General features: G+C 48.4%; 1 protein-coding gene and 1 non-coding gene across 2 annotated transcripts in view; one reads left to right on the plus strand and one right to left on the minus strand.

The window, feature by feature from the left end:
• The window catches only part of ASB18 (ankyrin repeat and SOCS box containing 18), a 60,853-nt gene extending 34,511 nt beyond the window's left edge, over positions 1–26,342 (plus strand). Inside the window, exons 4-6 of the mRNA XM_069465723.1 lie at positions 7,303–7,807; positions 25,084–25,197; positions 25,955–26,342. Of these exons, the coding sequence (XP_069321824.1) occupies positions 7,303–7,807; positions 25,084–25,197; positions 25,955–26,140 (805 nt within the window). The 3' untranslated portion in view covers positions 26,141–26,342. The remainder of the gene's footprint in view (positions 1–7,302; positions 7,808–25,083; positions 25,198–25,954) is intronic.
• Positions 26,343–27,530: 1,188 nt separating this feature from the next.
• LOC138388057 (small nucleolar RNA SNORA33) lies at positions 27,531–27,660 on the minus strand. The gene has a single exon (XR_011234059.1). It is a non-coding gene; the product is annotated as a small nucleolar RNA SNORA33 (small nucleolar RNA).
• Between the last annotated feature and the right edge of the window lie 249 nt (positions 27,661–27,909).

Below are 27,909 nucleotides of genomic sequence, written 5' to 3' on the forward strand. Positions count from 1 at the left end.
CGTCCCAGATAAGTGACTGATTCATTGTTCAAGCTGACAGAAGAAAAAAAACCATGGTCTTGTTCAACAGGAGTTTAAGGCATCTTGAGGTTTATTGAAGAACAAGGAGTCGGAGAGCGGAGGCCAGCACTGGATGACATAGTATTTGCAGAACTTCCCGCACTCCTGAGCATTTGTGAATGGCTGTTTCCTACAGTCCTCCCAGGCCTGCAAGGCCTGGTCACTTTCAGTCTACAGATGAGAAAACTGAGGCTCAGAGAGGACCAATGTTTTGCCAATAAAGTGGCATGCATGGAAATGGGCAAAGCCAGGACCCAAAGCCAAGGGTTGTGAAGAAACTGCCTCTCCTTTGTTAACCTAATTTTCCCCCAAAATCTCTCTATTATCAGGAAGTAGCTCCACTTATCTCTAACCACCTCCTTCTAAACATGTTCTATTACAGGTGTGTCCCCTTCCCTGCCCCTTGGTGGCCTCCCAGCAGATTCCTCAGCTTTCCGATCACTTGCCAAGTCCCATTTTAACACTGAAATGCCAGTCCAGGCCAAATCAAAATGTTATCCTCTGGGCGTAAGCCTTGATCAGACACTGCATGAAAGATACACAGATGGCCAATAAGCAAATGAAAGGGTGCTCAACATCATTAGTCGTTAAGGAATGGCAAATTAAACCACAATGAAATATTCACCATTTCTCACTCATTAGAATGGCTCAAAACAACAAAATCTGACAACACCAAATGTTGGCAAAAATGTGGAGCAACTAGAACTCTCATATATTGTTGTTGGGTAAAATGATATAATCTCTCTGGAAAACTGGCAGTTTCTTAAATATATACTTATCAGCAATTCTACTTCTAGGTATTTACCTAAGAAAGATGAAAACTTAGGTCCACAAGAAGACTTATGCAAAAATGTTCATAGCAGCTTTATCCGTAATAGTCAAAAAATGGATACCCAACTGTCCATCAGTATCAATGGGGAAATGGATTTGAAATGTGGTATATCCACACAACTGAGTATGACTCAGCAATAAGAAAAGAATGAGTTACCCTGTACATGCAGCAGTATGGATGGATGCCAAAACCCATTCTTTGAGAAAAAGAAGCCAGACACAAAAAAGTAGAAAATTTCAGAAAAGGCAAAACTAACCCATGGTGAGAGAAGTCAGAACAGTGGTTGCCTGGGTGATGACTGACTGGTAGTAAACACCAGAGAACTTCTTGGCGAGACGGAAATATTCTACATCTTGAGTGGGGCGTTGGTTACACAGCTATATTCCTTTGTCAAAATTCATTCATTTGTACTCTCAAGATCTGCACATTTCTTTGTATGTAAATTTTACCTTAAAAATACATACATACAACTTTTCTCTCATCCAATTCACAGCTCCGCCCACCTCACCCCTACCCCTGAGTCTTTTCTTTCCCTTTCTGTCCTTTTTCTCCCCTCTCGCTCTGCTGCTTCTGGGTCTTCCTGTTCATCCAGTGTCTGGGACCAGGGGAGGAGAGAAGGTGAGGAAGGGACACCAGTGAAGCTTCCAGAAAGTCAGATGCTGCTTACTGGGCATGTGGGACAAACGGTGGAACTAGCGTTGCCCATCTTGGTTACTAAATCATTTCTCAGCTTTCCAAGGTGCAGGCTTCCATTCAAAATCAAGGGAGAATTTGCCCAAATCATCATCATCTACCATCATCCAACACTTCAGAAAACCATAAAGTGGCAGCCATTGCTCCAGGGGAAGTCGTGATGGTAGAAATGGCCAACCAGTCTCTCAGTGTCCCCGCTGCCCTGAAGGGTGTGTCCATTCACATCAGCCATTTCATTTCAGTTGTAAACGTCTATGCGCCACAGTTTCATAGCTTAGCGTCCCGGGAGGAAGGGAGGGAGAAGAAAGCACGGAACAGAAAGGGGGCGGATGGCAGGTCCCCAAAGGAGAACCTCAGCAGAGGGTCCTGGGAAATAAAGTGGAACTGCTCCTCCATCAAAGTCTCAGGGCTGCAGCTCCCCCGTTCTTCACTCGGAGCCAGCGGGGGGATCAGTCCACAGGAGGGAACCTTCCTGCAACAGTTTCATTAGGAAACGCGGCTCTATTTTTCTCCCAAGTCTCTCCCCCTGCCTCTGCCCACCCCAGGCTGGCACATGCCCAGCTCCCGACGGCCCTTCTGCCCCCACCCAGCACCCAGCCTTGCGGCTCCAGCCACCCTTCCCCTGGGACGTGTCTCCAGCCCATCTGCCTCCGTGTCAACTCCAAACAGGCAAAGTCGCAGTAACAATGATTCAACAAGACGAGCTCATGACACCCATTACCCTCACTGAGCACATTGTTCAGCGTTAAAGCCCTTCTGTCTGTCAGAAGGGATTGTAGCAGCAATCATGTGAGCAGAATGGTAAAGGGCATGTCAGCAGCGTCCAAGGACTCGGGCGAACATCTCCAACAAAGTGTACGTAAAGCAACGTCCTTTTCTCCCCCCCACACAAAAAATTGAGTGATGTTTGAATCTTGAATTTAGCCTTCTTTTTAGTAATTCTTTGTCATTGTTGTGACGTTGCTTGTGCAGTATCGTTTTCTGGTGGCTGTTGAATCATTCTATTACCCAGTCGTGGCTGGAGTTCAGATCCCAAGCGGGATGTGCTGACAGTGCGGCCACCAGCATCTTCCCTGTCCCTACCCGTTAGACCACTGCGTAAACTCAAAGACTAAGTCCTCGCCAAAAACCAGGGAGAATGGACTCCACCGTGCAGGGTAGCTGGGAGGACTGGGTAAGAATGGGGTTACGGTGCCGGCCCATCACGAGGTCCACAGGCAGGCTGACCCCTCCGTTGTCCTGCCTTCAGTGCCGGGGCAGCGAGTCTGGCCAGGAGCTCCCGTGGAGCGCTAGGAGAGGAAACACTTCTCTCTGCCTTGAAAGGAGTATGGGGCATATTTTCTACTTACTGAATGAATGGATGAATGAATGAAAAAAAGTGCAGCGATGACCTGTGGAAATGCCTAGAACAGTGCCTGGCTCATAGCAGGTGCTGGACAAACAACACCAATGGAAAGGGCAGCAGGTGGGTGGTGCGACGGAGAGCTTGGAAGCCACTCGGCACAGTCAAGGCCTCTGCTTTGCCACTTCCTGGCTGCATGGCCTTATGCCAGTTGTTGGTCTTCTTTTAGGCCTCAGTTTCTCCAACTGTAAACTCCACCTACAATGCGGAGTTGTTGCAAGGACTAAAGATAACAATAACATTTGTTAGGAAAAAAAAAAAAAAGACCAAGTACTGGGGAATCCAAAAGACCTTCCAGTGCAGACCCAGGAGACAGTGAAGTACCAGTTTGAGGGCTCTGTGTAAACAGGGTGAACGGGAGGCAGGGAAGACGGGATGGAGAAAACCTGGAGAAGGGCGTCTGGGTGGGGCGCACAGGGAGCATGGACGCTTGGCAGGCGGGTGGGGCACAGGTAGGAGCAGGTGGGTAAAGGGAGAGGCGAACGTTGGGAAGCCCAGGCTGAGGCCTTCGGACCTCGCCCCAGGCGCAGACTCGAAGTGCTCGGGAAGATGCTGGAGGGTGGATGGGAGCAGTGGGGAGCTGCAGGGGGGAGGTGGCCTGAGTCCTACTTCCCCCTTTAGAAATGAATTAAAATGACATTGATTCAACAGCCCTTGATGGGCTCATCTCTATTAACTCCTGCCTTTTGGCTCAAGTTACTCTTCTTTGTGCTGTCAACCTTGGGCCCCTGTAGCAGCCTGTCACCACAGTCATAGTAAAAGACAGGGATGAGGGATCTGGGGGTGTGTTTGTCCAAGTTGCTTCATATCAGAGGCTGTTGAGACAACACGATGTCTCCTTAATCCCTGTGAGACAGAGACAAAGTCGTTCTGACATCTTCAGATGGGAACTCTACCCTTGGTTCCCGACGGTGACTGCTCTACGCTGACCCCAGGCCTTCCTGACTTTTGCCTGTGATCAGGGTTGCAGGAAACCAGCTCACGAAGTCTCACCTGGGAGTTTATAAAGGGCTTAGCCAAGGCTAGGTTGCCCTGCACAGGCCTGCAAAGACTGGGCCATTTCTCCCTGGACTGAGGACACTGACAAAGATCACTGAAATGATGAACAGTGTTTTAACGATGGGCCTGGGTCCTGGGTTCCAGTCTGGGAGTCCCCAAGGCTGTTATCCATTTCCCTGGTTATCACTGGTGCCTCCTACCCAGCCCAGCCTTCTCCTCTACTCACCTTCTCGTGGGCCTGGCCGTACACACTTTCCAAGACCACTGCTTACGCCCGAACCAATCAACGGGAAACTTGGGAGTATTCTGGGAACCCAGAAAGCTAAGGGGACATTCTTAGCATCCATGAGCGGTTGCTGGGGCTGATGGAGGATGGTTTTGTTACTAATAACCTCTGTTGTTGTTCTTATATCAAACTATAACTCAACTTAGTCTGGCAAATTTGAACATACAGGCAGGCAAAAAGGAAATAAAAGCCCCCCACATCCCATCATCCAGAGGTAAACACACATTGCCCTATAAATTCCTAGGCTTTCTTTCTATGCACATAGATATATTTGTGCTTTTTCTAAATAGGGCCATACAGTGCTGTTTTGCAACCTGGTCTTTTCACAGACCCACTGTAAATACCTTTCCATGCCATTAAATAGGCTCTCACACCTTCGTTTTTAATGACCGCCAGCGTGTGCCCGCCAGACATGCCCCAGTCGGCTTGTTGTGCTGTTTCTTTCTCACGCCTGTGGTCCTGCAACTCAAACCATTGCCCACTGTAAGAAAGTGCCAAGGTTTAGCCAATTAGAAGCTCTTCATTAAAAATGAAAAGGGCATCTGCAGCCCTCCAGAGGGTGGGCCAGCGTCCTCATTCTTCTGAAAGGTGTCCGTGTTGCAAATAGCAACCTGGCCATTAGCCAGTTAGGCTGTGCACGTGGCAGAGAGGACTGGCTATATTTCCCTGTGGACTTCTTTACAGAGGCTGAGCTGCTTACAAAAAAAAGAAAGAAAGAAAGTAGAAGAAGATGTTTGGTAATTGTTTGCAAGCGCACACAGGCTCAGTGGCAAAATGAGACGGAACCCTTGATTTCTAACCTCCTGCTGCACTGTTCAAAATTCCTCCCAGAGAGGCAAGTGGGAAGCAAAGTGAAGCACTCTGATTGTAAAATTTGCATTCTCTCTTAGCTGGTTATTGTCCCAAAGGACATTTCACATCAAACTGTACTTGTTTGTAAAGATCTTTCACCCAAGGCAGACTACTTCTCAAGATACTGCTGACATATAGGCTAGAGAAACACAAAGAAAGAAATAAAAATACTGACAGCTGCTAGGTAAAAATATAAAAGGATTTAAGGACAGCTGCTGTCAGCTCTGAAAGCCTCAATGGATGAACTCGCTCAGAGCCCCCGTTAGGTAAATAATCAGAAAAACAACAGCAACAGGGAGGAAAGTAGAAAGATGTTAATTAAGGAAATGCGTTTGTTCAGCATACTTTTAGGCAATACCAGTAGTGGGCCAGGCACTGAGAATCAGAGATAGATAAACCCCCATTTCTATGCTCAAGGAGCCAACGGTCTAAGACAGGAGTCAAAGGTGCCAACAAACATTTGTAATATACCGTGACAAACATTGCACCCAGGCACGTGTGTACAAGGCATGTGACAACGGAGGAGTGAGCCCTCTGCCTCGTGGCACTGGGGAGGCTTCCTAGAGGAAGGAAAGATAGAAATGTCCAGGCTATCATGTGAGACAGGGTGTCCCAGGAAGGGGCACACCCAAGGCAAGGGGGCTTGAAACAGCAAGTGTGTTCTAAGAACCACACCTGGTCAGGTAGGATTAAAGCATGGGGGTGGGGCCTTAGGAGGTGAAACTGGTGGGCCCACAGGAGCTGGATCATGCTGTGTCCTGTGTCCTGTGTCCCGGGGAAAGGGACGTGGCTTTATCCAGCAGGAGTAGATTGCTGGGAGGGAGGAGAGTAGACACGGGAGGGACCGTGGGGACCATGCTCAGCGTCAGGAGTGGCTACTCACTAAACAGCAAGGATGCGGAGCTGGCCTTGAACGCTGAACAGTCTCTGCTGAAAGGCCCTGAGGCCCAGCCAGCCTCGTGAATGAATGGTGCTGCCTCCAACAGGGCTCTGCGGCCACATGGAGAAGAGGGGCAGACTACAGCTGGATTCTGGGGGAAGACTTGGCCATTTGAGTAGGGGTTGGCCATTGTCCCCTGCACTCCAGGAGACTGAGGGTGTGGATGAGAAAGTGACCGCACCGCTGCCCAGGTGGGGAATGAAGCCAGGAAGGGCTGAGAGAGATAAGGGGTCAAGGACTCAGGCCTCCAAGGAGCAGAGATGACCGGTAATCAACAGGTGTGGGTGAGCTCAAGGGGAAGGAGGCTGTGGTCTAAAGTCAGACCCCAGAGCTGATGGCAGTGATGCAGAGGTGACCAAGGAGGAATAAGCAAGGCTTGCCTCCCCCTCTCACCAAAGCTGAGCAGTTTCCAGGAGAGGTACAGGAGGCTGGAAACAGCCTGACCGTCTAAGGGCCTCTCCCTAGAACCATGCCTGCCAGACCCTAAACCTCCAGGCATGACAAAGCGCCCAGGTCACCAGTGCCTGGAGCACTACCATTTGGACCACATCACCTTCGCAAGGAGCACCGAACAGTTACAATTTTGTCATAAGTTATGACTCTGCATGTGGCTTCTTACGGCAGGTCGCTGGCTATTTCCACCATTTGGTAACCAGTGGGGCTCGTGGCCTCAGTGTTTGCCATAATCTCATTCTTAACTTAGTGTCTTTCTTCTTCTAATATTTATTGAGGTTTTTTTTTTAAGATGTACACAGTTTCAGGGTGCACGCGATAATTTAATACATTGATATAATTTGTAAACATAAAATCAGTGTACTTGGGATAGCCATCACTTTAAAGATTTGCATGATTCTAGCTATTTTAGAATGTACAATGGGCTACTGTAAACTGTAGTCACCCTACTGATCTATCTAACACTTGGTTTTATTTCTTCTATCAAACCCTATATTCGTGCCTATTAATCAACTTCCCTTCGATCCCTCACCCTCTGGTAACCACCAATCTATCTTCATGAGATGCCCATTTTTAGCTCCCACATGAGAACATGCCAACTCAGTTTGTAGGCTTGACACGGGAGACCCGAACTCACGTGCTTTCACTCGGGGTCACCCTCGACCTTTTAGGGAGCCAACTCGCCCGATAAACGCCAGCCACGGCGCGGCGTGTCAGCCGTCGGGGGTGCAGGATCGGGGTGCAGGTTGTCCCCAGGCGCGCGGTGACCCTCGGCCTCCCCGCAGGTGCGCGCAGGCGCTGCTGGAGCACGGCGCCTCGGTGCAGCGCGCGGGCGGCGCGGGCCGGGACACGCCGCTGCACGTGGCGGCGCAGCGCGGCCTGGACGAGCACGCGCGCCTCTACCTGGGCCATGGAGCGCTAGTGGACGCGAGGAATGGCCGCGGCGAGACGGCCCTGAGCGCGGCGTGCGGCGCGGCCCTGCAGCCCGACGAGCACGCGCGCTGCCTGCGCCTGTGCGCGCTGCTGCTGCGGCGGGGCGCGGCGGCGGACGCGCGCGACGAGGACGAGCGCAGCCCGCTGCACAAGGCCTGCGGCCACGCGCGGCACGGCCTGGCGCGCCTCCTGCTGCGGCACGGCGCCGACGCGAGCGCGCTCGACTACGGGGGCGCCTCGCCGCTGGCCCGCGTGCTGCAGACGGCCGCCTGCGCGCCCGAGAACGCGCCGCAGCGCACCGTGCAGGCGCTGCTCAACCACGGCTCCCCCACCGTGTGGCCCGACGCCTTCGCCAAGGTAAGGCGGGACCCCGCGGGCTGGTATGCGCCACAGGTGGTCGAGGAGCGCCCCGGAGCTTGGCTCCGCAGGGACTCTGCCTGTGGGGCCCGGGATGCATGCTGCTCTCAGATTGTAAAGGGCCCAGGCGCCCCTTGAGCACCTGTTAAAATGCAAATTCGGATCCAGGGGGTCAGGCTGGGAGATTCTGCATTCCTAAGAAGCTCCTGGGTGAGGCCTAGGCTACTGCCTGGGTGAGCCCACTTTGAGGAACAAGGGCCTAGAGGCCTTCTGGTTAGAGTCACTAGAAAATTAAGACGTTGGATGTCAGTGAGCATACCAGAATGTAGCCTTTCACAGTAGTCACCTGGGGACGCCAAGCTGTTGATTTCGCTGATGCCGTCATGGCCCAAAATATTTTGGCAGCTCATCTTTTGGCGTAATTTTCAGAAGGATGAAAATCAGTCTCTTGTTGCATCTGGCATTTGATCTGAAACAAAATTACCCAATCTGATCAGCCACCCTATTAATGATAACACTTTGCACTTTTGCAAATTTCTCTCCTTCAGTCTTCGCCACACTGCTACAAAATTCGCCAGGCAAATGTTCTTATTTTACCTGGGCTTCAGCCAGGTGAAGTGCCCTGTCCAGGTCACCCTTGCATTGGGACCTCACCCCCGTTCTGCTGGCTTGCCCTTGCAGACTTGACTCTGAGCAAGTTGTCACTTTGCCACCTGTCAGATCTACCCAGAAATAATTTGGATGAAGAAAATTTTCTCAGAGAAAATACCCAAAAGACTGGAAATGTTTTCAGAAGAAAAGTTCCGAAAATATTGGTCGGAATAAGACATTGTTCTCCCAGAAAGACCTCATTGAATGGAAATCATCCCATTTGATGTAAAATTTGGGTGTGTTTAATTTTAAAATGATTCCCATCAACCAAGATTCACCAGTCCTAGGCAAGAACATGTTTTGAACAAATAGCTGAAAAGCTAATATTCAAAAGGACAATATTCTAGATGGCCTGAAAGAATGAGAGTCACACATTTCTCTCAAATGCTAACTTTTCGCTTTAGATGCATTCAAAGTACATACAGATCGTGTCCTCAAAACGTTAAGTGAACATGAAACATCCACCGAGAGGACTCCCAAAGTGTTTCCTTACTTGACAAACACGATGACACTTTTCTGTTGCTCTCTCACCCTGTCTTTCAGTAATTCTTTTGTGGCGCTCTACTAATGCAGTAATTTCAATATGGTGACTCTTCAAAGGGGAGAAGTGCCAGTAGTTTTACATTCTGTAACACTTACCTTTTATGTTCACAATTTACATTTTAAAGTTTCTCATTATTAGCAGGCTTGGTTCATCACCCTATAACATGGAATAAGACTCACCCACTGCCCTCCAATTCACATAGTGTCTGCATTAAACCAAAACACACACTTCACCCCTCGTCATGAAACTACATAAAGAGTGAAAAGGAGGCTGGTATGGTGGCTCATGTCTATAATCCCAGTACTTCAGAAGACCAAGGCAGGAGAATCGCTTGAGGCCAGGAGTTTGAAAACAGCGTGGGCAACAAAACAAGACCCTGTATCTAAAAAAAAAAAAAAAAATTGTTTTAATTAGCCGGGAGTCGTGGTGCATGCCCGTAGTCCTAGCTCTTTTGGAGGCTGAGGTGGGAGGATCACTTGAGCCCAGGAGTTCAAGGTTACAGTGAGCTATGACTGTGCCACTGCACTCCATCCTGGGCAACAGAGCAAGACCCTGTCTCTTAAGGGGAAAAAAAAAATGAAAAGAGTAACAGACATTACAGGATGGGCCTCAAGTAGAAAATATGTGGGGCAATTTCTTTTAAAGAAAAAAGGAATCAGTATATTTCAGTAGTGGCTAGAAACAATCCTTAGTTAGCCTTGATACCATTTCAATTTGAGTGATCTTTGCCCAAGTTTTCAAGTTCCAGGGGCAGCCCCACAAGCATCATTTCTGGGAACAAAACCTGGAACTCCTGAACTCCTGTCTCCATGGCGGTGGGAGTTACCCCACCGTGCCCTGGAGTTTCAGGACAAGGCACAATGCCTCCCTCTGGGTCTTCAGGGGCCCTGTTCTGGGATCCCCAATACTGTGTCGGCCACACAGGAATGGGCTGCAGTCGGTGGTGCAGATGGGGGGTAGGTTTGGGTTTGGGGGCATTTTGTTATATAGTGGAATCGGGGGTGGGTTGCCAAGAGGCCAGGAGAAGCTCTTATCAACCAACTTCCAGTGAGTTCCGTACTATTGTGGAAAGAATTGAAGTTTCCTTGAAAAATCTTAATTGCTTGAGGCTTTCACCAAAAAGCGTTGCCCACCACTGCCTCCCTGCACACGGCGCAGTGCCCGCCGGTGCAGACTCTCAACCCGCGTTCGTTGAGTGAAAGAAAGGGATTCTGCAACTCCTGGCGCGGGCCTGCCTTAAACCTTCGGAAGTGAGGATTCTACCTCGGTGCGCGGAGATCCCCAGCCGTCCAGGGGGCGCCCCCGCCGCGGGAGCAGACGGCGGGCAGGGACACGCCGGGGCCGCTCGGCGGAGGTGGCGGCGTCTGCGCGGTGCCGGCGAACCCAGAGCGGGCGCCCCGGACTCCCGGGCAGCGCGCTCCTCCGCCGGCCCCCGCGCTGCCCCCCGGGGAGGCTCGGACCGGCGCGCGACCCCCGCGATGTCGCGGCGCGCGCCGCCCGTGGGCAGCAGCCGTGCCTCACACAGATGCGAAGAGACGCCCGTGGGGCGCAGGGTCACTGAGGCAAAGGTGTCACCGCGAGCTTGGGCATAAATCACGGTTCCCGTGCCCAACAAAGGCGCCGTCCCCGCGGCGGGCGGACAGGCAGCGTCCATGTGAGCCGCGCGGCGCTCTGCTGCGAAAATCCAAGGCGTCAGGGTCGGGACGCCGCGTGTTGACAGTGCCAGGCCTCTCTGTGCCCGGCGAGTCGGCACCCAGGGGCAGAGAGGCGGCCCGAGGGCAGGCGCGGCGGCAGCTGCAGCCAGGACCGGATTCTGGAGGTGTCAGGACCCTGGGGGGAGCGGGCGGAGGGCGCTTGTTTGGCACCTGCTGCAAGTGGACTTTGTGGGCTGGATGCTTGATCTGGAGTAAGGGCTTCGCTCAGGTTTCTCCTGCCACTTCTGTACCTAGAAGACAATTTGGGCAACAGTAAGGAAGCACGACTTTGCTCATCTCAACTGTTTGAAGAGCGCATTTCTGGAAATCCTGGAGCACCGCAGAGTGTGCGAGGGCACTGTGTCCAGCCCCCACTCCAAGATGGGACATGACCTCCCTAGTCACAGGGCTGGAAGGAAGTGGCACCAGATGGGACTCACACTAATGCTCTCCCCTGCCTCCTCCAGGGGTGTTCATTTGGGAACCTCCTCCATGCGCCGCTTGGTTTCAGTGGCCGGCTTTGGCTTTGTTTGTCCCCTGATACCACCTAACACCTTCCATGAGCGCTTTTCCTGTGCAATCTGTGTAGCTGACACATTCCAGCCCCTCCCACCTTGTCCCTATTTTGTGATATTTCCCAAAGGCGCTTCTGTTACATCCGGAGCAGAGGTCAGGGCAAGCGGTGGAGATGTACCTGCAGGTGGTCATAAATAATTCAGACTTGCCCATGAGTTGGGGAAGAGCAGGGACAACACCAGCCATGACGGTTTCCCCCAAAGCACACAGGTGTTGGCTGGGCTTCCCTGGACGTCCCTTAGGTGCTTATTTATTCATTCCGAAAACATTCCTTGGGACCTCCTGTACGTGCTACCGAGATTACAGTGAGGAACAGGAGCATTCGTAGTGCAGCCGCCTGTCCCGTGGGTGGGACAAGCACAGACACCGACGTGAAGTTGCCTGGTGAGAAGCCCTGCGAAGCCAAGGCTCACCTCTCCCGGAAGGTGCCAAATGGGGGTTTTACCTGCTGGGGAGAAGGTGGTTGGAGGTTCCCCCAAGTGCGTGTCATGAGTGAGCCCCAACTTGAAGGCTGAAGGGGGAGACAAACATTCCAGACAGAAGGAACAGCGTGGGCAAGTGTCTTAGGGCAGAACAAGCACTGCAGTGCCAGTCACTGGAGAGGAAGCCGCAAGAGGAGCCAGCTGAGACTGGATGGCCAGCCAGGGCCGTGCCAAGGGGTTGGGCCTTTGCTTTGGGAACAGTGGGGACTGTTACGTCATTTTAAGGGAAAGAGGTGACATAATCAAATGAGCATTTGGAAATGATTTGTCTGCTCAAGGGTGGAGAAAACGCCAGAGTGGGGGCTTATGGAAACCCCACATTGTTGTGGTAGTCCAGGTGAGGGGTGCAGACAGCTCGAGCAGGGGGCTGGAGGTTGGTGGCAAGAATGACACATTCTAGAAACATCTGCAAATCCCTGGTCTTGCCTCACATTCCGGGCATTAACCATGCTGAAAATAGGGACCTAAAGTTTTCATGTTTTTCTTTTTACCTAATTACACAATTAGGTAAAGTGACTTCACACATTTATCCCAATTTCACCGGATTTTTAGTGGGAGAATCCTGGGGTAGCAGTAGTCAAAACCCAGGGCTCCATTTGCTGTCTTCACAGCGCGGCACGTGTCCCCCGTCCCCAGCGGGAGGAGATGATGAGAGCTCATGAATAGCGCGCCTCTGTTTTTCTTGCTCTTGTTTTATTTCTCCATCTACATAGAAAGCAATGTGCCTGTGTGATTTTTCCCCTTAATTTTCTTTCTGCCGCCTCATTAGCTGAAGAGAGTGTGCGTGGACACTAATGACATCAGCATGTCAGAGTAATGTGGCAGCCGCTTCCCGGCAGACAGCAAGGAGGCAGCGGAGATTTTTAAACTGTGTTGGCGTAAAAATAATGAAGGCGGCCAGCTGCCTGGCAGACGTGAGGGGCACAGTGCAGAGGGATCGGGGAGGGGCAGGGAGCCCCAGAGAGGTGGAACAGAGGAGAGACAGAAAATGAATTCCCAGAGACAGGCAATAAGACTTTGTCACAGTCTGTGACCCGGGGGGAGGGGCGGGGGAGGAGGCGGTGCTTTTGCTCTGAGTCAGGGCAGCTCTGGGGGGGGGGTTGGGGGACCTCTGCGTTGTGCAGTCACTGGGAGCCATTTAACATTTTGCAGAGAAGTGGCAGAGCTGGTCGGAGGGTCGCTGGAGGGTCATGGCCTGAGGAAGCAGGAATTGCCTAGGGTACCATATAAATGCAGCCAGACGCCATCCGGAGGGGTCCACTGTGAGCTGTTCTTAATGGCATGATTTTCTCCCAACACATAAGGGAGATGATTGAAATCAGAGACTGCTGTGCAGGAGGAAACGGCATGTTAGTGGGGCTTGCGTAAGCCAGAAATACCAAGCGTCAAGAGCTTGTTGTAGGGTAGTGAGGGGCAAGGGTTGGCGAGGCTGGGCTGGGAGGACACATGGTTGACTGTGCCAGCCTGGACCTGCCCACTGGGTGCTCCCTCTGCAGCGTGGCCTCTCTCCTTCCCCAAGGCCTGCTTAAACCTGACCTGGTGACAGTAATGAATTGGGAAACAAACCAACAAACAAATTTGGGGTGGGAGGAGACCAGAGGTGATAATTCCTAAAATGTCAATGTGATGCCCAGTTTAAAAAGAGCAGCTGCTCCTGTTCTCTTAAAAATATCTATGAAGACGTGGACAAAAGGAGGGAAGAGAAAGAAAACACGGGAACAACAAGGTAACCTCGTGTCTAAGTCTAGGAAGGCCCAGTGTCCCCCTGCGGCACTGCTGTAAGCTTTCGGCAACCAGGCGGACGTTACCAGCAGAGTGGCCAGGCAGTGGGGGCTGCCTGTGGACATGCATTCGAGGAGATGGAGTGAGGGGCAGAGGTGGAACCTGGAGGCCCCTCCTAACTCTGCCAGGAAGACGGTGGCAGCAAGAGGCCTCCAGGCCAGAGCTCAGTCCAGCAGGGGAACCCTCCACCTGGGGATGAAGCTGAGCCCAGCCCTCGTCCCCTTCTGTCCACTCTGCCTCCCCAGTCTTCTGAGTGGACGGAGAGCAGGACCATGGACTTCCCCTGTGTTGACAAACTTCATGTCTGGTTCTCACCTTAATCAAAGATGAATAAACAGAAAAATTAGTGGATCCATAGTGTAAAGGGACAAAAAAAGAAAAATGGTACAGCGTCCAAAAATAGAGAGGAAACCCAAATCTCTCATCATACAATCCAGAAGAATATCTCAGAAATCGAGTGCCATAGAAGCGCAAGAAGACATAGCCCCTGTGATCCATAAAAACAACACATTAAGATGAAAAGTCAATAGAATGACATGAAGAGGAAGATGGAGGAGATAAAGTTATACCAAGAAAGTAAAAACAGCCATAGGTTAAACTGTACATTAACGAAGGAAAAGTCAGAATTGATTCATAGGTAAAGAATCAAATTGATGACGTGCGTTAGGGCGCTGACAATTTGTGTCTGCAGATCCTTCCCTGCTGTTCTGTTTTCTGTTCTGCATCCTGGGGGGCAGGGGAGAGAGCTGGCCCCTTCAGGCTGAACGCAGGCTCCATTATCGGCTGGGCTTCTGGCTGGGTTCGGCCAATGGCAGACAGCATGGGAAATTGGAGTGTGGAGAAAAAAAGAAGCCGCCTCCTTCTCTGCCTTGTGTAGCACCTGCATCTCCTCCATGACCCCCACACCCACCAGACAGCTCCTCCCCTCACGGCTCCAGCCCCCCTGGGCAGCCCCTGCAGCCCCTGACTGGACTTGGTTCCACCTCCATGGGGTGGCCCTGCTCTCTGGACTGTGATAAGACGACCTCATCCCCTTGTCCCACCAGCTCTGAGAGTGACAGATTTCTGTTTGGCTTATCTCTAGGCTACCTCACCTTCCCCTTGTGGACATCTCAGCTGTTTGATAACCTGTATAATCAAGTCCATGTGTTATATTGTCTCTGGTTGAAATATCTAGAATGATGTCTTTTGCCTGATTGGACTCTGATACAGGTGGTTTCGGCCACAAGTGGCAGAAAAACCAAATTCAAACAGTTTTAAAGAAGGAAAGTTATCTTGTTATCTCACGTAACAAGAAGTATAGAAGTAGCAGCCTTCAGGATTGGCTGTTTTAGTGTCTCCATGATGTCATCAAAGAGCCAGGTGCTTTGTAACTCTCTGCTCTGCCATCCTCGGTGAGTCAGCTCTGTCCTCAGGATGGCTACTCTCTCCATCACCGACAGGATGGCTTCCAGCAACAATCGGGCCAACTAGTTTCCTGTTCATATCCAGTTTTCTAGAAGCCCTGAGGGAGTGTCCCCAGTTGGTTTAAACCTGCCCTTCCCTGCACCAGTAACTAGCAAGGGGGATGGAATTACCATGATTGGATCAAACTAATCATCTGGATTGTTGAGAAGTCAACCTCAGGGTTCACTATAAGGAAAGATTAATGTTAAAAGGTCTTCTTAAGTGCAAAAGAAGAGAACAAAACTAAGAAACTAAAAGAGAAAGTGATGGTCATGAAGGACAGAGAGTAGAACACCAACCCACAGATAAGTGATGTGACTGCAGAAGAGCCTGGAACAAATGAATCAGAAACAATAACCAAAGACATAACAGAAGAAAACTTAGCTGCACTTAAGTCTTAACTTTTAGTTAGAAGTTGAATGGGTGTTCTCTGCAAATCAATGACAGGAGGCACATACCTATGTATACACTCTAGTGAAAATGTTCTAAAAAGGCCGGGCGTGGTGGCTCACGCCTGTAATCCTAGCACTCTGGGAGGCCGAGGTGGGCGGATCGTTTGAGCTCAGGAGTTCGAGACCAGCCTGAGCAAGAGCGAGACCCCATCTCTACTAAAAATAGAAAGAAATTATATGGACAGCTAAAAATATATATAGAAAAAATTAGCCGGGCATGGTGGTGCATGCCTGTAGTCCCAGCTACTCGGGAGGCTGAGACAGGAGGATCGCTTGAGCTCAGGAGTTTGAGGTTGCTGTGAGCTAGGCTGACGCCACGGCACTCACTCTAGCCTGGGCAACAGAGTGAGACTCTGTCTCAAAAAAAAAAAAAAAAAAAAAAAAGAAAATGTTCTAAAAAGACATGGAAAAATCTTGCAGAGTATGTAAGCAGAAAACAGGCTATTCATAAAGGAATAAAAATCAGGCTGGACTGATTTCTCTGCTGCAATATTAGCATAAAATACAATGAAATATCACCTGTGGATTTTGAAAGGAAAAGTTTGAACACTAGAATTTTATACTCAGCTAAAATAGTTTTATTTTGATAAAGAAAGATGCTTTTAGATATCAAGGGCTCATAAAACGTGCCTTTTTTTTTTTATTGGAAACAGGGTCTTGCTCTGTTGCCCAGGCTGAAATGCAGTGGTGTGAGCATAGCTCACTGTAGCCTTGAACCTCTGGGTTCAAGGGATCCTCCCACCTCAGCTTCCTGAGTAGCCAAGATTATAGGCACATGCCACCACGCCCAAACGTGCCTTTCTAATGCGATTTTTTTAAAAGGAAAAATACATGTGTATTAAATTACTCATTTAACAACTATTTATTGAGCACCAGTCATGTACCAGCAACTTACTAGGCCCTTGGGATATATGGGTGAACTGATGAGAGGAAAAACAGTACTCCTGCCCACATGGAGCTTACATTCGAATGGGGAAGACAGACACTAAACATGGAGCATAATAATACCTCACACAGCTCGGATAGCTCTGAGCTATTTTTCTTTTCTCGGGACACAGAAGGAATGAGTTCTGAGGGCAGACTCCTACCCCCACCCTGCTGCCACCACGTGATTCCTGTCCATCACCCTCATGCGCACTAGGTAATGACGTGCCCATGCCCCTCCCGAGACTAGGGCCAACACTCAGGAATTGCATCCACAGCACCTTTGCTCCTGGAGTTTCCCACTGAAAACCTATATCAGTACCTAGAGGATTCCTGGACTATCCCCACACCCAGACACTGAATTTGCAGCAACAACCTGGCCCCTCCATCAACCCAGGTTTCCGGACCACCTGATCATCATCTCACCTACCTGCATGGACACAGGAGTGAGCCAGAGCAGAGCCAACCCGGGCCAGCACCTGCAGCACAAACCCATCCTTCCAGCATCCCTGCACTACCCCCACCGATGGGCCCTGGATGGCACCTTTCTCTCCTCTGCCTTTTGCTTCCCCAGAAACCCTTCTTCATGTGCACACAGTGTGCCCAAGGCCACCCCTCAGCTGCCTGAATCCAGGCACCATCCTTCTGAACTCTGATGTCCATGAGTTCAAGACCAGGGCCCTAGATCTGGTGGTTGTAAGAGCAAATACAAACGAGAAATATGAAACTTAATCCTCCAACTGGAAAATAAGGAAAGAGATTTTGTTCTCTTCATTTTCTTAAAGATTTAATGTAGAAAACTTTTATATGTAATTTTTTTCTGCCTCTTTGAAATACATGTAAATCATTTTAATGGCTAAATAGGTCTTTGTCTTTTTTTTTTTTTGACTCAGGATTGTCTTTCTCTAGGACTTGGGAGCCATCACACTGAAATGTAAATTGCGAAGACAGTAGTGCCCTGCCCCAGTTTCTACTGGGGAGTGAGAGCTTGCCTTCAGCAGGCACCTGGTCCAAGTTGCAGAACTACTTCCTGCCATGAAAATGTGGAAGGTTTATTTTCCCTTTGAATATAGCCAATAGCAGACACAGACGTCCTCCCCAGTTACTGGGTGAATTTAGGATGAGCTGTTTAAGACAAATGGTGCTGTCATGTTGTCTACTTGAGGACTAAAGGTAGTAACTTTCCTTTCTGTCTTTGCAGTCTCTTAGCAGATTGCCCGAGATGCATATCATATTCTGCTTTAATTGTGTCATAAAACAGGGTTTTCTTCTGTTCAAAAATAATGGAGCATAATAAATAGGCCAATAAAGTGATAAGGACTATGGAAAAAGAAGAGGGTGGGAGGCAGTTGCAACTCTAAATAAAGTAGTCAGGTCAGTGACTTTTGAGCAAGACTTGAGAGGTGAGGGTGCAGCGGTGCAGGTGTCTGGGGACAGTGGTCCAGCAGCGGAGCAGCCGGTCTGGGGCCTACAGCTGGAATGGGCCCATCCTGTGCTCAGAGTCAGGGGACCAGGATGGCTGAAAGTGGAACGAGCTAGTGAGACAGTAGAAGGAGATGAAATCAGAGGTGGGAGGAGAGGGAGCACAGGTTGCGTGGGGTCTCGTAGGACGGTGTGATGACTGTGGCCACTGCGGGGTTGGAGCAGAGGGGTGGCAGAACCCAAATGATGTTTTGTAAGGATCTTTCTGGCTGCTGCGGTAGGAAAACACCTGAGCCGGAGAACAGAAGTGGAGAGGCAAGTCAGGAGGGTGGTCCTGTGACCCATGTGAGGGGTGACGGTGCTGTGGACAAGGGGGGTGACCTGATTCTAGATGTATTTTGCAGGTAGAGCCAACAGGATTCCTTAACAGATTGGATGTGGCGTGTGAGAGAAGGGGAGGAGTGAAGGATGACCGCGAGGCTTTCAGATGAGAGCCTGGAAGGTTGAGTTGAGTCACCTGAGATGGGAACGTTGTAGGCAGAGCAGCGGGTTGGACCGGGTGAACTAGGGAGTTCGGTCCTTGATGTGCTGAGCGTGAGACACAGCCAAGAGGAGCCGTGAGTAAGCGGTGGGACATTCAAGCCTGGAGTCCGAGAGAAGGTTTGACTGACCTGCAGATAAACTTCTGAGGCTCAGTGGCCCATGGGTGGTACTTACGGCTGGGAAACAGATCACCAGGGAGTGAGAGTAGACAGGGAAAAGAAGAGGGACAGGGACTGAATGCGGGGTCATTCCGGCATCAGGAAGACAGAGAGATAACACGGCCAGGAAGCTGAGTAGGAGCTCAGTAAGAGAAGAAATAAGCGGAGCCTCCCTGGAAGCCACGTGAAGAGGTGTCAGGTGGAAGAGCCATTAACGGCGTCAGATGAGGCTACACAGCAAGAGGGGCGGGGCGGACGTGCCCACCTGCTGCAGCCCCCTCACTGGTGCTCTGGGCAGGGGCAGGTGGGGACAGCGGCTAATTGGGCTGGGTGTCCTCCAGCCGACAGAGACGACATTTCAGACGAGCTCAGGAATGGGAGATCGGCCCTAGAATCTCTCAACTCTGCCTCCTACATGGCTCTCCATCTGTTTCCATCCTGACTGCCACCACCTGAGGCCAGGCCGCCACCGTCTCTGCCCTGCATTGTGGAAACATCTTCTTAACTGGCCTCTGTTTCCTCTAGACTCTTCTGCACATTCAGCCATCGTGGCATTTCCGAATTAAAACCAATCCCATCACCCTCCAAGTGCTCCCCGTGCGCAAGATAAAAGCCCCCTTACCCGGGGATAACGCTCTCCATAGTCGCCCTGCTTCCGCTCCAGTTGCACTTCCGGCCACACCCTGTGTCACACTGCACGCCCAGCCCACACCGTTTGCTCATCTTCTCCTCCCGAACTGGGCACAGTGTTCTTTCTGCCCAGAACACTCGAGTCCTGGGACCTCTCCGTGCCTTTTGTCTGCCTGCTGACGCCTCCCCACAGCCAGGTCCCGGCTTGGACGTCACTTCCTCCAGAAACCTTTCCCGGGCCAACCCACCACCCACCGGAAGTCTAGAGCTGAGTTTAGGGCCGTTTCCAACACCTTGCAGTGCCCCCGCCATATGACCCGAACACCTGTGTTATTACTGTTGTTTGGGACCAGAACGTTCCGTGAAGGGGGAGCTTGCCGTCCTAACGTGCGGATACAATGCAACCCCCAGCTTCTAGTAGGAGCCCAGTAAATATCTGCAGAATGAATGGCTCAAAGGACAGGTGGTCAGCATGCAGCCCAGCTACAATAGAGACATCTTAGGTCATTGTAAAGCCGGTTATAAAACTAAATGCAAATACCAAAATGATTACTGAAAGAGATGCATAACATAAAATATGGTCATATGATAATCATAACCTGGAACAAAACTCCAGATGTTATGGAGGAAGGAGAAGAACTAGTTAAGAGAGAGAAACGAGACAAAGGGTAATGGCATCTCTGGAACACAAAAGATACTATTTAGATTTTAAAAAGAACTATAGGTTATTTTTTTTTATTTTGAAGGTAATCACCAGTAGAATTTTAAAGAAAATAGCTACTGCCAAAATCCAGAAGATGAATGCAAAGAAATTACACAAACCTATATAATAGAACCAGAAAACAAAGGAAACAAGAACTGTAAAAAATAATAAAATGAGATAGAAGGAAGACCAAATAAATTATTTATAACAATAAATGTAAGTTGCTTAAACTACCCTTTTACCAATACAGAGACTCTCAAACACATTTAAAATAAAGAAAAGAAAAGGTTAAAATTTAAAAATGAGCAGACGTAATTCGGGCAAAAACATACCAAAAACATGTATTATTATATCAATATGCAAATAGAAGAAGTCCAGGGAAATACACAAAATGAGGGAAAAGATTCCTTTGACATTGACAAAGGACATAGGCTGTAGTGAAGAGATAACCATTAGGAACTTTATGTGCCAAAAAAGATTATGTTAAAATGGAGAAATGGACTGAAAAAATAATTCTAGGTGATTTTTAATTCACATCTCAGTCTTTCACAGATCAAGTAGGCAAAAAAGTGCAGAAGCTCCAAATCATAAATGTGACAAATATGTATTGAACTTTAAACAAAATACAGCTTCTTCTAGTGCCCGCCCAACAGACATTGCCTAGAGCCACATTGCAACACATGTGAAAATTAGTAGTGAAAAGTTGTTCATTTTTAAAAATAACTTAACCATTTAAAAATGTTACAGCACACTCCCAAATAACTACTGCATCAATAGTTATGTAATTGCAGACTATTTAATAAAGACAGCGAGAACTGTGCCTTAAAACTTATGGCTATGACCATAACTATGGTCAAAGGAAGGAAAATCTGTACCATTTTAAAAGTTCCTTTTATTATGATACGAGGGAAAAAATGTTACTAAATTAACTGAGCAGTCAATCCAAGGAGTTGGAAAGAGAAAGAGAACATACTTAAGGAGATGGGAGAAAAGAATTAATAATGATAAAGGCAAAAAGTAATGGGTTAGAATATTTTAAAAGAGAACTGATCAACAAAATCCAGTAACTGATTTCTTGAAAAAAAATTAAAATAGACAAACCTCCAGCAAGACCAAACAAGAAAACGACATTGAAAATACAATTACAGTGCATTTCAAATGAGAAAAGGGTGCTTATTCATAGACACAGTGGTCATCTCTCCCTTCCAGATTTGCTCTCTGCCCACATGGACCTCATTCTACAAGCTCCTGGCCCTCTGCCTTCCAGCTGGGTTTAGCCAGTGGGGTGTCTCTGCAGTAGGAGGGAGGAAAGGAGCGTGAGGTCAGAGGATTTATTCTCTTGGCGCTCTCTCTGCCTCAGGCTGGCTGTGTGTCCCCAACCAAGGATGGCTGCATCTGGTAAGACAGGCCCCCACTCACCCTTCAGTCCCAGCAGTGGTGATCACTCTGCCACCAGCTTCACATTACTGCCCTGACCTTTGTCGGTTCCCCTGCACACACAGCTGGTTAAATAGGCCCTGTATCGGCAAACACTTCTGGAATAATCCTATGTTGAATTTAATTTCTATTTCCTATTGGACCCTTATTGATACACATGCAATGCTAAATTTCTTTAAAATGAAGATTGTTTTCCAGGAAAATGTAGATTAAAAAAATTGATTCAAGAAGAAATCAAAACAATATGCCAATAACCATAAAAGAAATTGAAAATATCAAATTATTACCTGCAACTAAATGCCAGGCTTAGACAATGTCAAAGGCAAGGTCTATTGTGCCTTCTCAATTCCAATAATTATCTACTTTTTAAAATCCTCCCTGGTATTAGGCAGGTGCAGTGGCACACGCCTGAAATCCCAGCTACCCAGGAGGCTGAGGCAGGAGGATCACTTGAGCCTGTGAATTCACGGCGGCAGTGAGCTATGATGATCACGTCTGTGAATTAGCCACTGCACTCCAGCCTGGGCAACATAACCAGATCCCTTCTCTAAAAAAGAAAACATCAATCTTCTCAAGTATTAAAAAACCCAGAAATTTCCTCAGATAGTTTTACTAACTTAAAGTGATATTAAAACCTGACAAAAATAGCTCAAAAGTAAAACCATAAGCCAAATTTAGTTATTAAAAGAGATGCAAAAATCTTAGCAAATTGAATCTGGCATTATATTATATATAATACTTATATAGTATTTGCATGGTATATGTAATATATCTATCATATATAATGATATAATTATATTTTTATATTTTTTAAATTTATAATATGTAAGTTACATACAAAAGAATAGCCAAATAGGGTCTGTTTTATGAAGGCAAAAATGGGTCAATATTGGAAAATCTTTTTGTATCAACTTGGTTAGAAAAAGGCAAAAAATAAAATCAAATCCTAAACTTTGTAGTAACCTAGAAATTAAAGGATATTTCTCTGACATAGAACAGAGTATCTATCTGAAACTATGAATAATATCCAAGATTATGTTTATGGCAAAACATTAGAGACAATCCTACTAAAATTAGGAATAAGATGATTATGCTTGCTATTAATGTTGTTATTTAATATTGAACTTAAAAGAGCCAATGTCATAAGATAAGACATGAAAATTGAGGAGAAAAAAAGAGTATTATTTGCAAAATGATTATCTACCTGAAAAATAAATTTAGTAAGTAAAGTATACTTATAAATCAGTGAAAAAAATGAACACAGCAATAGAAAAATGAGCGAAAGATATAATTTAGCAGTTCACAAGGGAAGAAAAGCAATGGTCAACCAAAGCAAAAGTAAATATTCTATACCACCGTACCCATCAAATTTAAATAATTAGTGAGATGCTTTGGGTGGGGAGAGAGAGGCATTCTCATACTCAGTTATTCAAAAAGTGCACTAATTTATGCACATATAATTCAGTGGTATGTTTTAAAAGCTTTAAAATGTACTTACTCTTTGACCTTGTGATTCTATTTCCAGGAATTCAAGTAGATATTTAAATAAGAATGGTTGGGGGCAGAGGGACATAGGATTTTGTTCAAGGATGTCCATTGTTATCATATCAAAAAATGCTAAGGCAACTTACAGTAGTTAATTCATTGAACACGTTATGATAACTTCATAAAACAAAATATAGCTACAAAAATGATCTTGAAATGCTCATTTTTTAATTGTTCACAATCTATTCTGAGTGGAAAAAAGATCAATTTTCAAAATTATTTGCAAAGCCTTCCCCCATTTTTGTTATGTACTGGACATTAATTTTTTGTCTAAATGCATAAAACATCAGCATACACAAAATGTTAACAGTGGTTATCTCTGAACAAAGAAATATGAAGGTTTTTTATTTTGTCTTTCTGAATTTTAAAGGGGTTTCAGGGTGGGGGGGAAAAAAAAAAGGGTTTCAGTCTGAAACTGAAGTGGGGAGGTGCGAGGTACAGTGAGCGGCCGCGAGTGGTTTCAATACCTCCTTCCCTGTGACTCCATGTTCGGAGAGCCCAGCTCACTACTGGCTGTGGTCATCGTCTGCCGCAGATATACGGTGGCTGCTCTTAGAAATTTGCCATAACCTCAGCTTTCTCAACCAAGAAATAGGAAAAACAATTTTATAACACTTGGCAAATGTTAGACTTAAAAAAGCGGCTGGGCACGGTGGCTCACTCCTATAATCTTGGCACTTTGGGAGGCTGAGGCAGGAGGGTTGCTTGAGCCCACAATTTGGAGGCTGCAGTGAGCTATGATCACAACACTGCACTTCAGCCTGGGTGACAGCAAGACCTTGTCCCAAACAACAAAAAAAAAACAAACATTGCCATGAAGTTGCCCTGCCCCTCTCTAAAATCAAATCTGAATTTGGTCAAGCTTCTAAATCTAACTACAAATTTACAGAAACAGAGGGAGAGCAGCATGTTCACAAACCCACAGGGATGAGATCAGCAAAACCCCAACGGGGAGACCTCTACAGGACAAACAGCCCAGTTTCTACAACACAGGAAACAAAAAAGAGAAACCTAAACCTCCGTCGTATCAGCCAATGTCACTGTGTCAGCCTATCTAGATTGTTATTCAAACAAACAAAATATTTTGTTAATATACTGGCATTTAAGAGAAATTTGTGAATTTAAACCCTGACTCTATATTAGATATATTTATAAACTATTAGTTTCTCAGGTGTTATAATGATATTGTCTTTATGTTTCTTCCAAAGGTCCTATAAGAGATGCACTGAACTATTTACAGATGAAACCATAGGATACATGGAATTTGCTTTAAAATAATATTGGGGGAGTGGATGTGGCAGGATTGCCTATGGGTTGATGGTCGGCACGTGGGGGTTCATCATGCTGTTCAGTTTACTTTTGTGTATGTTCAAATTTCTCCATAATAAAAAGTGTTTTTTTTTTTACAAAAGCAAATAGTGTTCCCATCTTTATGATGAAGCTGATAGACTTGAATTATAAATTTGCAAATAAGAAAATAGGAATCAGGCTGGGCACAGTGGCTTTCGGAGGTGGAGATGGGAGGATCGATTGAAGACAGGAGTTTGAGACCAGCCTGGATAACATAGGAGTCCTCATCTCTATAAAAAATATAAAAAGTTAGCAGAGCATGGTGGCACACGCCTGTAGTCCCAGCTACTGGGGAGACTGAGGCAGGAGGATTGCTTGGGCCCAGGAGTTGGAGGCTGCAGTGAGCTATGATTGTGCCAGTGCACTCCAGCCAGGGTGACAGAGCAAGACCCTGTCTCTAAAAAATAAAAGAAAATTGGAATCTGTGCCAGCGGGGACTGCAACAATAGAATGTAAAGACTAAGTCAAGAGGAAATTCAGCAGCAAAACAATTCTTTTCCCCCAAGTCTCAATTTCCTGACATATTGGAAAATTGAGGTAAGAAATTGGGAACACCATGCGCGGGCCAGACTTCCTCCCAGCAGAACTTCTTCCCTTGTCTCTGAGCAGCCCTCGGAGCACAAAGAGGGCCTGCCCAGCCCTCAGCATGTCCCCCTGGGAGCTAGAATGCTGAAGCACTTTGCCCAGACTTTTCATAGGAGCCACCGTGGTGACAAGAAGGGCCCCCTTGCAGAGCTGTTACCTGTGTCCTTTTGTGTGGGAACTCATTAGACCCCTGCGGCAACCCTGTTGTCCTGTGGCTGTTGCTGTGCCCTGTGAGACTTGGGCACGGTGAGATCACACAGCCAGAGAGTACAGACCCCCGCCTCTGCCCACCCTTCCCCACTTGCACCCAAAACCCAGTCACCCTACACCGTCCTTCGCCTCTTCCAACCAGGTGCTGAAGACCTGTGCCCCATCCCCCGCGGTCATTGAGGTTCTCTTCAACTCCTACTCTCAGCTGCGCGTGTCAGAGTCCTGGAGGGAGGTGATTCCGGAGGAAGTATTTCAGGTGAGGAAACTGCTGATATCCGGGTAAGTGTAAAACATCTGAGGAGGGGAGGAGAAAGGGAAGCTGGGGCGTATTTGCATAGAAGGCTCAATGGTCACCCATCTGGGGGCCCATCACTATAGTTGGGGTGCTGTCGGCTGCAGGCAGCAGAAAGCTGCCCCATGCCGGCCTGAGGAAGGTCAGGACTCCCCAGCCGGTGTCCAGAGGAAGGTGGGCGTCGGAGCCACCTGAATCCACGGTTCTGGCTCCATTTCAGGACACGCCAGCCTCGTCCTGTGTGTAGCGTCCTCTTCTCCTGGCTCAGGATATGCCCAAGGCAGCTGTGGGCATTACATCTACACACGGCAAAGTCCTCAGTGACTGTCCATTAAAAAAGAGTGAGAACACTTTTTTCCAGAAGCCTCTAGAAAAATTTCCCCTCCTGTTTCATTGACTTGAGCCATGATTGGGCCACCCCCACAGCTGCAGGGCTGTTGTGCAAAGAGGGAGGGGCAAAGTGGGATCCCAGGACTACCTGTGTTACCTGAAGTGACCCGAAACAGAGTCCCCTCTGACCTGGCAGGAACTGAGCTTTAGAAAAGTTACAGACCCTTTTGGTGGAGGACAGTTGCCACAGAATGGTGCTTCTCTCCCTGGTGTGGCTAGTGGGACCAGGCAGCCGTGGGAAGGACGGATTGTCCGGGCAGTGGCGGGCCAGGAAGGAAACGCGTGTTGGCTCCAGGTGCACAGACTATGACCCGCCTGCCTTCCCTTCCAGATGCACAAGCCTTTCTACCAGTCCCTGTTCGCCTTGGCCCACACCCCACGCTGCCTGCAGCATCTCTGCCGCTGCGCCCTTCGCAGATTGTTTGGCAAAGAGTGCTTTGACCTCATACCCCTGTTACCCTTGCCGAAGTCTCTGCAAAATTATCTACTTTTGGAGCCAGAAGGTGTCTTGCACTGAAAACCAGAACGTGGCAACCACGGCTCTTGTTCTCATCTCTGCCCGTCCGTGGAGGCTGTGTGCGGAGGAGCCCGCCCTGGGTGTGGACGGACGAGGGTGGGACCCCCCCGGGTGGGACCCCCCCACACCCCCTCACGCTCCTGTGTGACTGGCGGAAGCACCAACCTCGCCGAGCTTCAGGGGCACCTGGAGGTGGAATTGGTAATAAAAGCCTTTTCTCGGCCGGGCGCGGTGGATCACGCCTGTAATCCTAGCACTCTGGGAGGCCGAGGTGGGCGGATCGTTTGAGCTCAGGAGTTCGAGACCAGCCTGAGCAAGAGCGAGACCCCATCTCTACTAAAAATAGAAAGAAATTATATGGACAGCTAAAAATATATATAGAAAAAATTAGCCAGGCATGGTGGCGCATGCCTGTAGTCCCAGCTACTCGGGAGGCTGAGACAGGAGGATCGCTTGAGCTCAGGAGTTTGAGGTTGCTGTGAGCTAGGCTGACGCCACGGCACTCACTCTAGCCTGGGCAACAGAGTGAGACTCTGTCTCAAAAAAAAAAAAAAAAGCCTTTTCTCCCTCCCAGGTTGCTTGTGAGGGTCCTGTGAAACCGTGACTACCAGAGTGCTTGGTCTCAGAAAGTGCATTTTGACCAAGGTTAAACTAAAAGGCACAGAAAGTCCTCTTCGTCACCATCGATAGGCTCCTTGAAACTGCGGCTTCAAGCAAAACAGGGTATAACAAAACCAACGTTACTGTAGGCTAATTGACATAAACAGGAGTTAAGCTCCTGCAGCGTATTTCTGGTCACAAAGCCATCTCACCAAACTTGTAAAATAAAGACTCAAAACACTCCTAATAGTAAACATTGAAATAGATGTGAGCTACACATGCATTTAAGAAAGATCAATAACAACAAGTAAACTTATTTGCCCAATTTTCAGTGAATTGGTGAGTGACGATGGCCATGGTGTTGGTGGGTAAAATCAAGGAATAAATGTTGGCAAAGGGAACCTTGTTGGAAGCATCTCCTACCGCCACGCGCTCAAACACAGTCACAGACAGTGCACTGTCAGACTGCAGCATGTATCGTCGTGCATTTGGATGACTATCATAGGAATTTTTATTTTATAATAATTTGTATTCATTCATTCATTCATTTTCCAACCCGCTCATCCCACTTCGGGGCTGTGGGTGGCTAGAACCAATCCCGGCAGCTCAGGGCACAAGGTGGGAACCCCCCACCCCAGACAGGACGCTGTTCCATCTCAGGGCACACTCACACACCCACACTCAGACTGGGACCACGTAGACACGCCAGTCCAACCTCACATGCTCGGCTTCGGGTGTGGGAGTTACCAGAGAGACAGTGTCCCTGGCCAGGAATCGATTTTTTTGTTATTGTTATAGCCATTTTCAGGGACCTTAACAACTTCAACGTCCTTAAGGCTCATAACATGGCTTTACTATTACCAGCTTTTTAAAAATTTCTGCAGAAACACTTTCAGGGAAGCAGATTCATTGGCTGACTCAGGAATCGATTTTGTTTCTCATCAACGTGATGACAAAATGAGGTTGAAAGAAATGACGTTATTTGAGGCCCTGCTGGGTACATATTTATCCAGGCCTTCAGGCCCTCTGCCCACAGAGAGGCCTGTCACCCCTCCTGTGGCCCGGCCACCTGGGGAGCCTCTGTGCCCAGAGCTGCCGGGCCTGCGTGTGGAGAACCCTAAGCCTTATCCTGCCTTGCCCTTCCTCCCCCCACCTCCTGGTAAACACTG

This window comes from Eulemur rufifrons, chromosome 1, assembly GCF_041146395.1.
Source record: "Eulemur rufifrons isolate Redbay chromosome 1, OSU_ERuf_1, whole genome shotgun sequence".
Taxonomy (NCBI): Eukaryota; Metazoa; Chordata; class Mammalia; order Primates; family Lemuridae; genus Eulemur; species Eulemur rufifrons.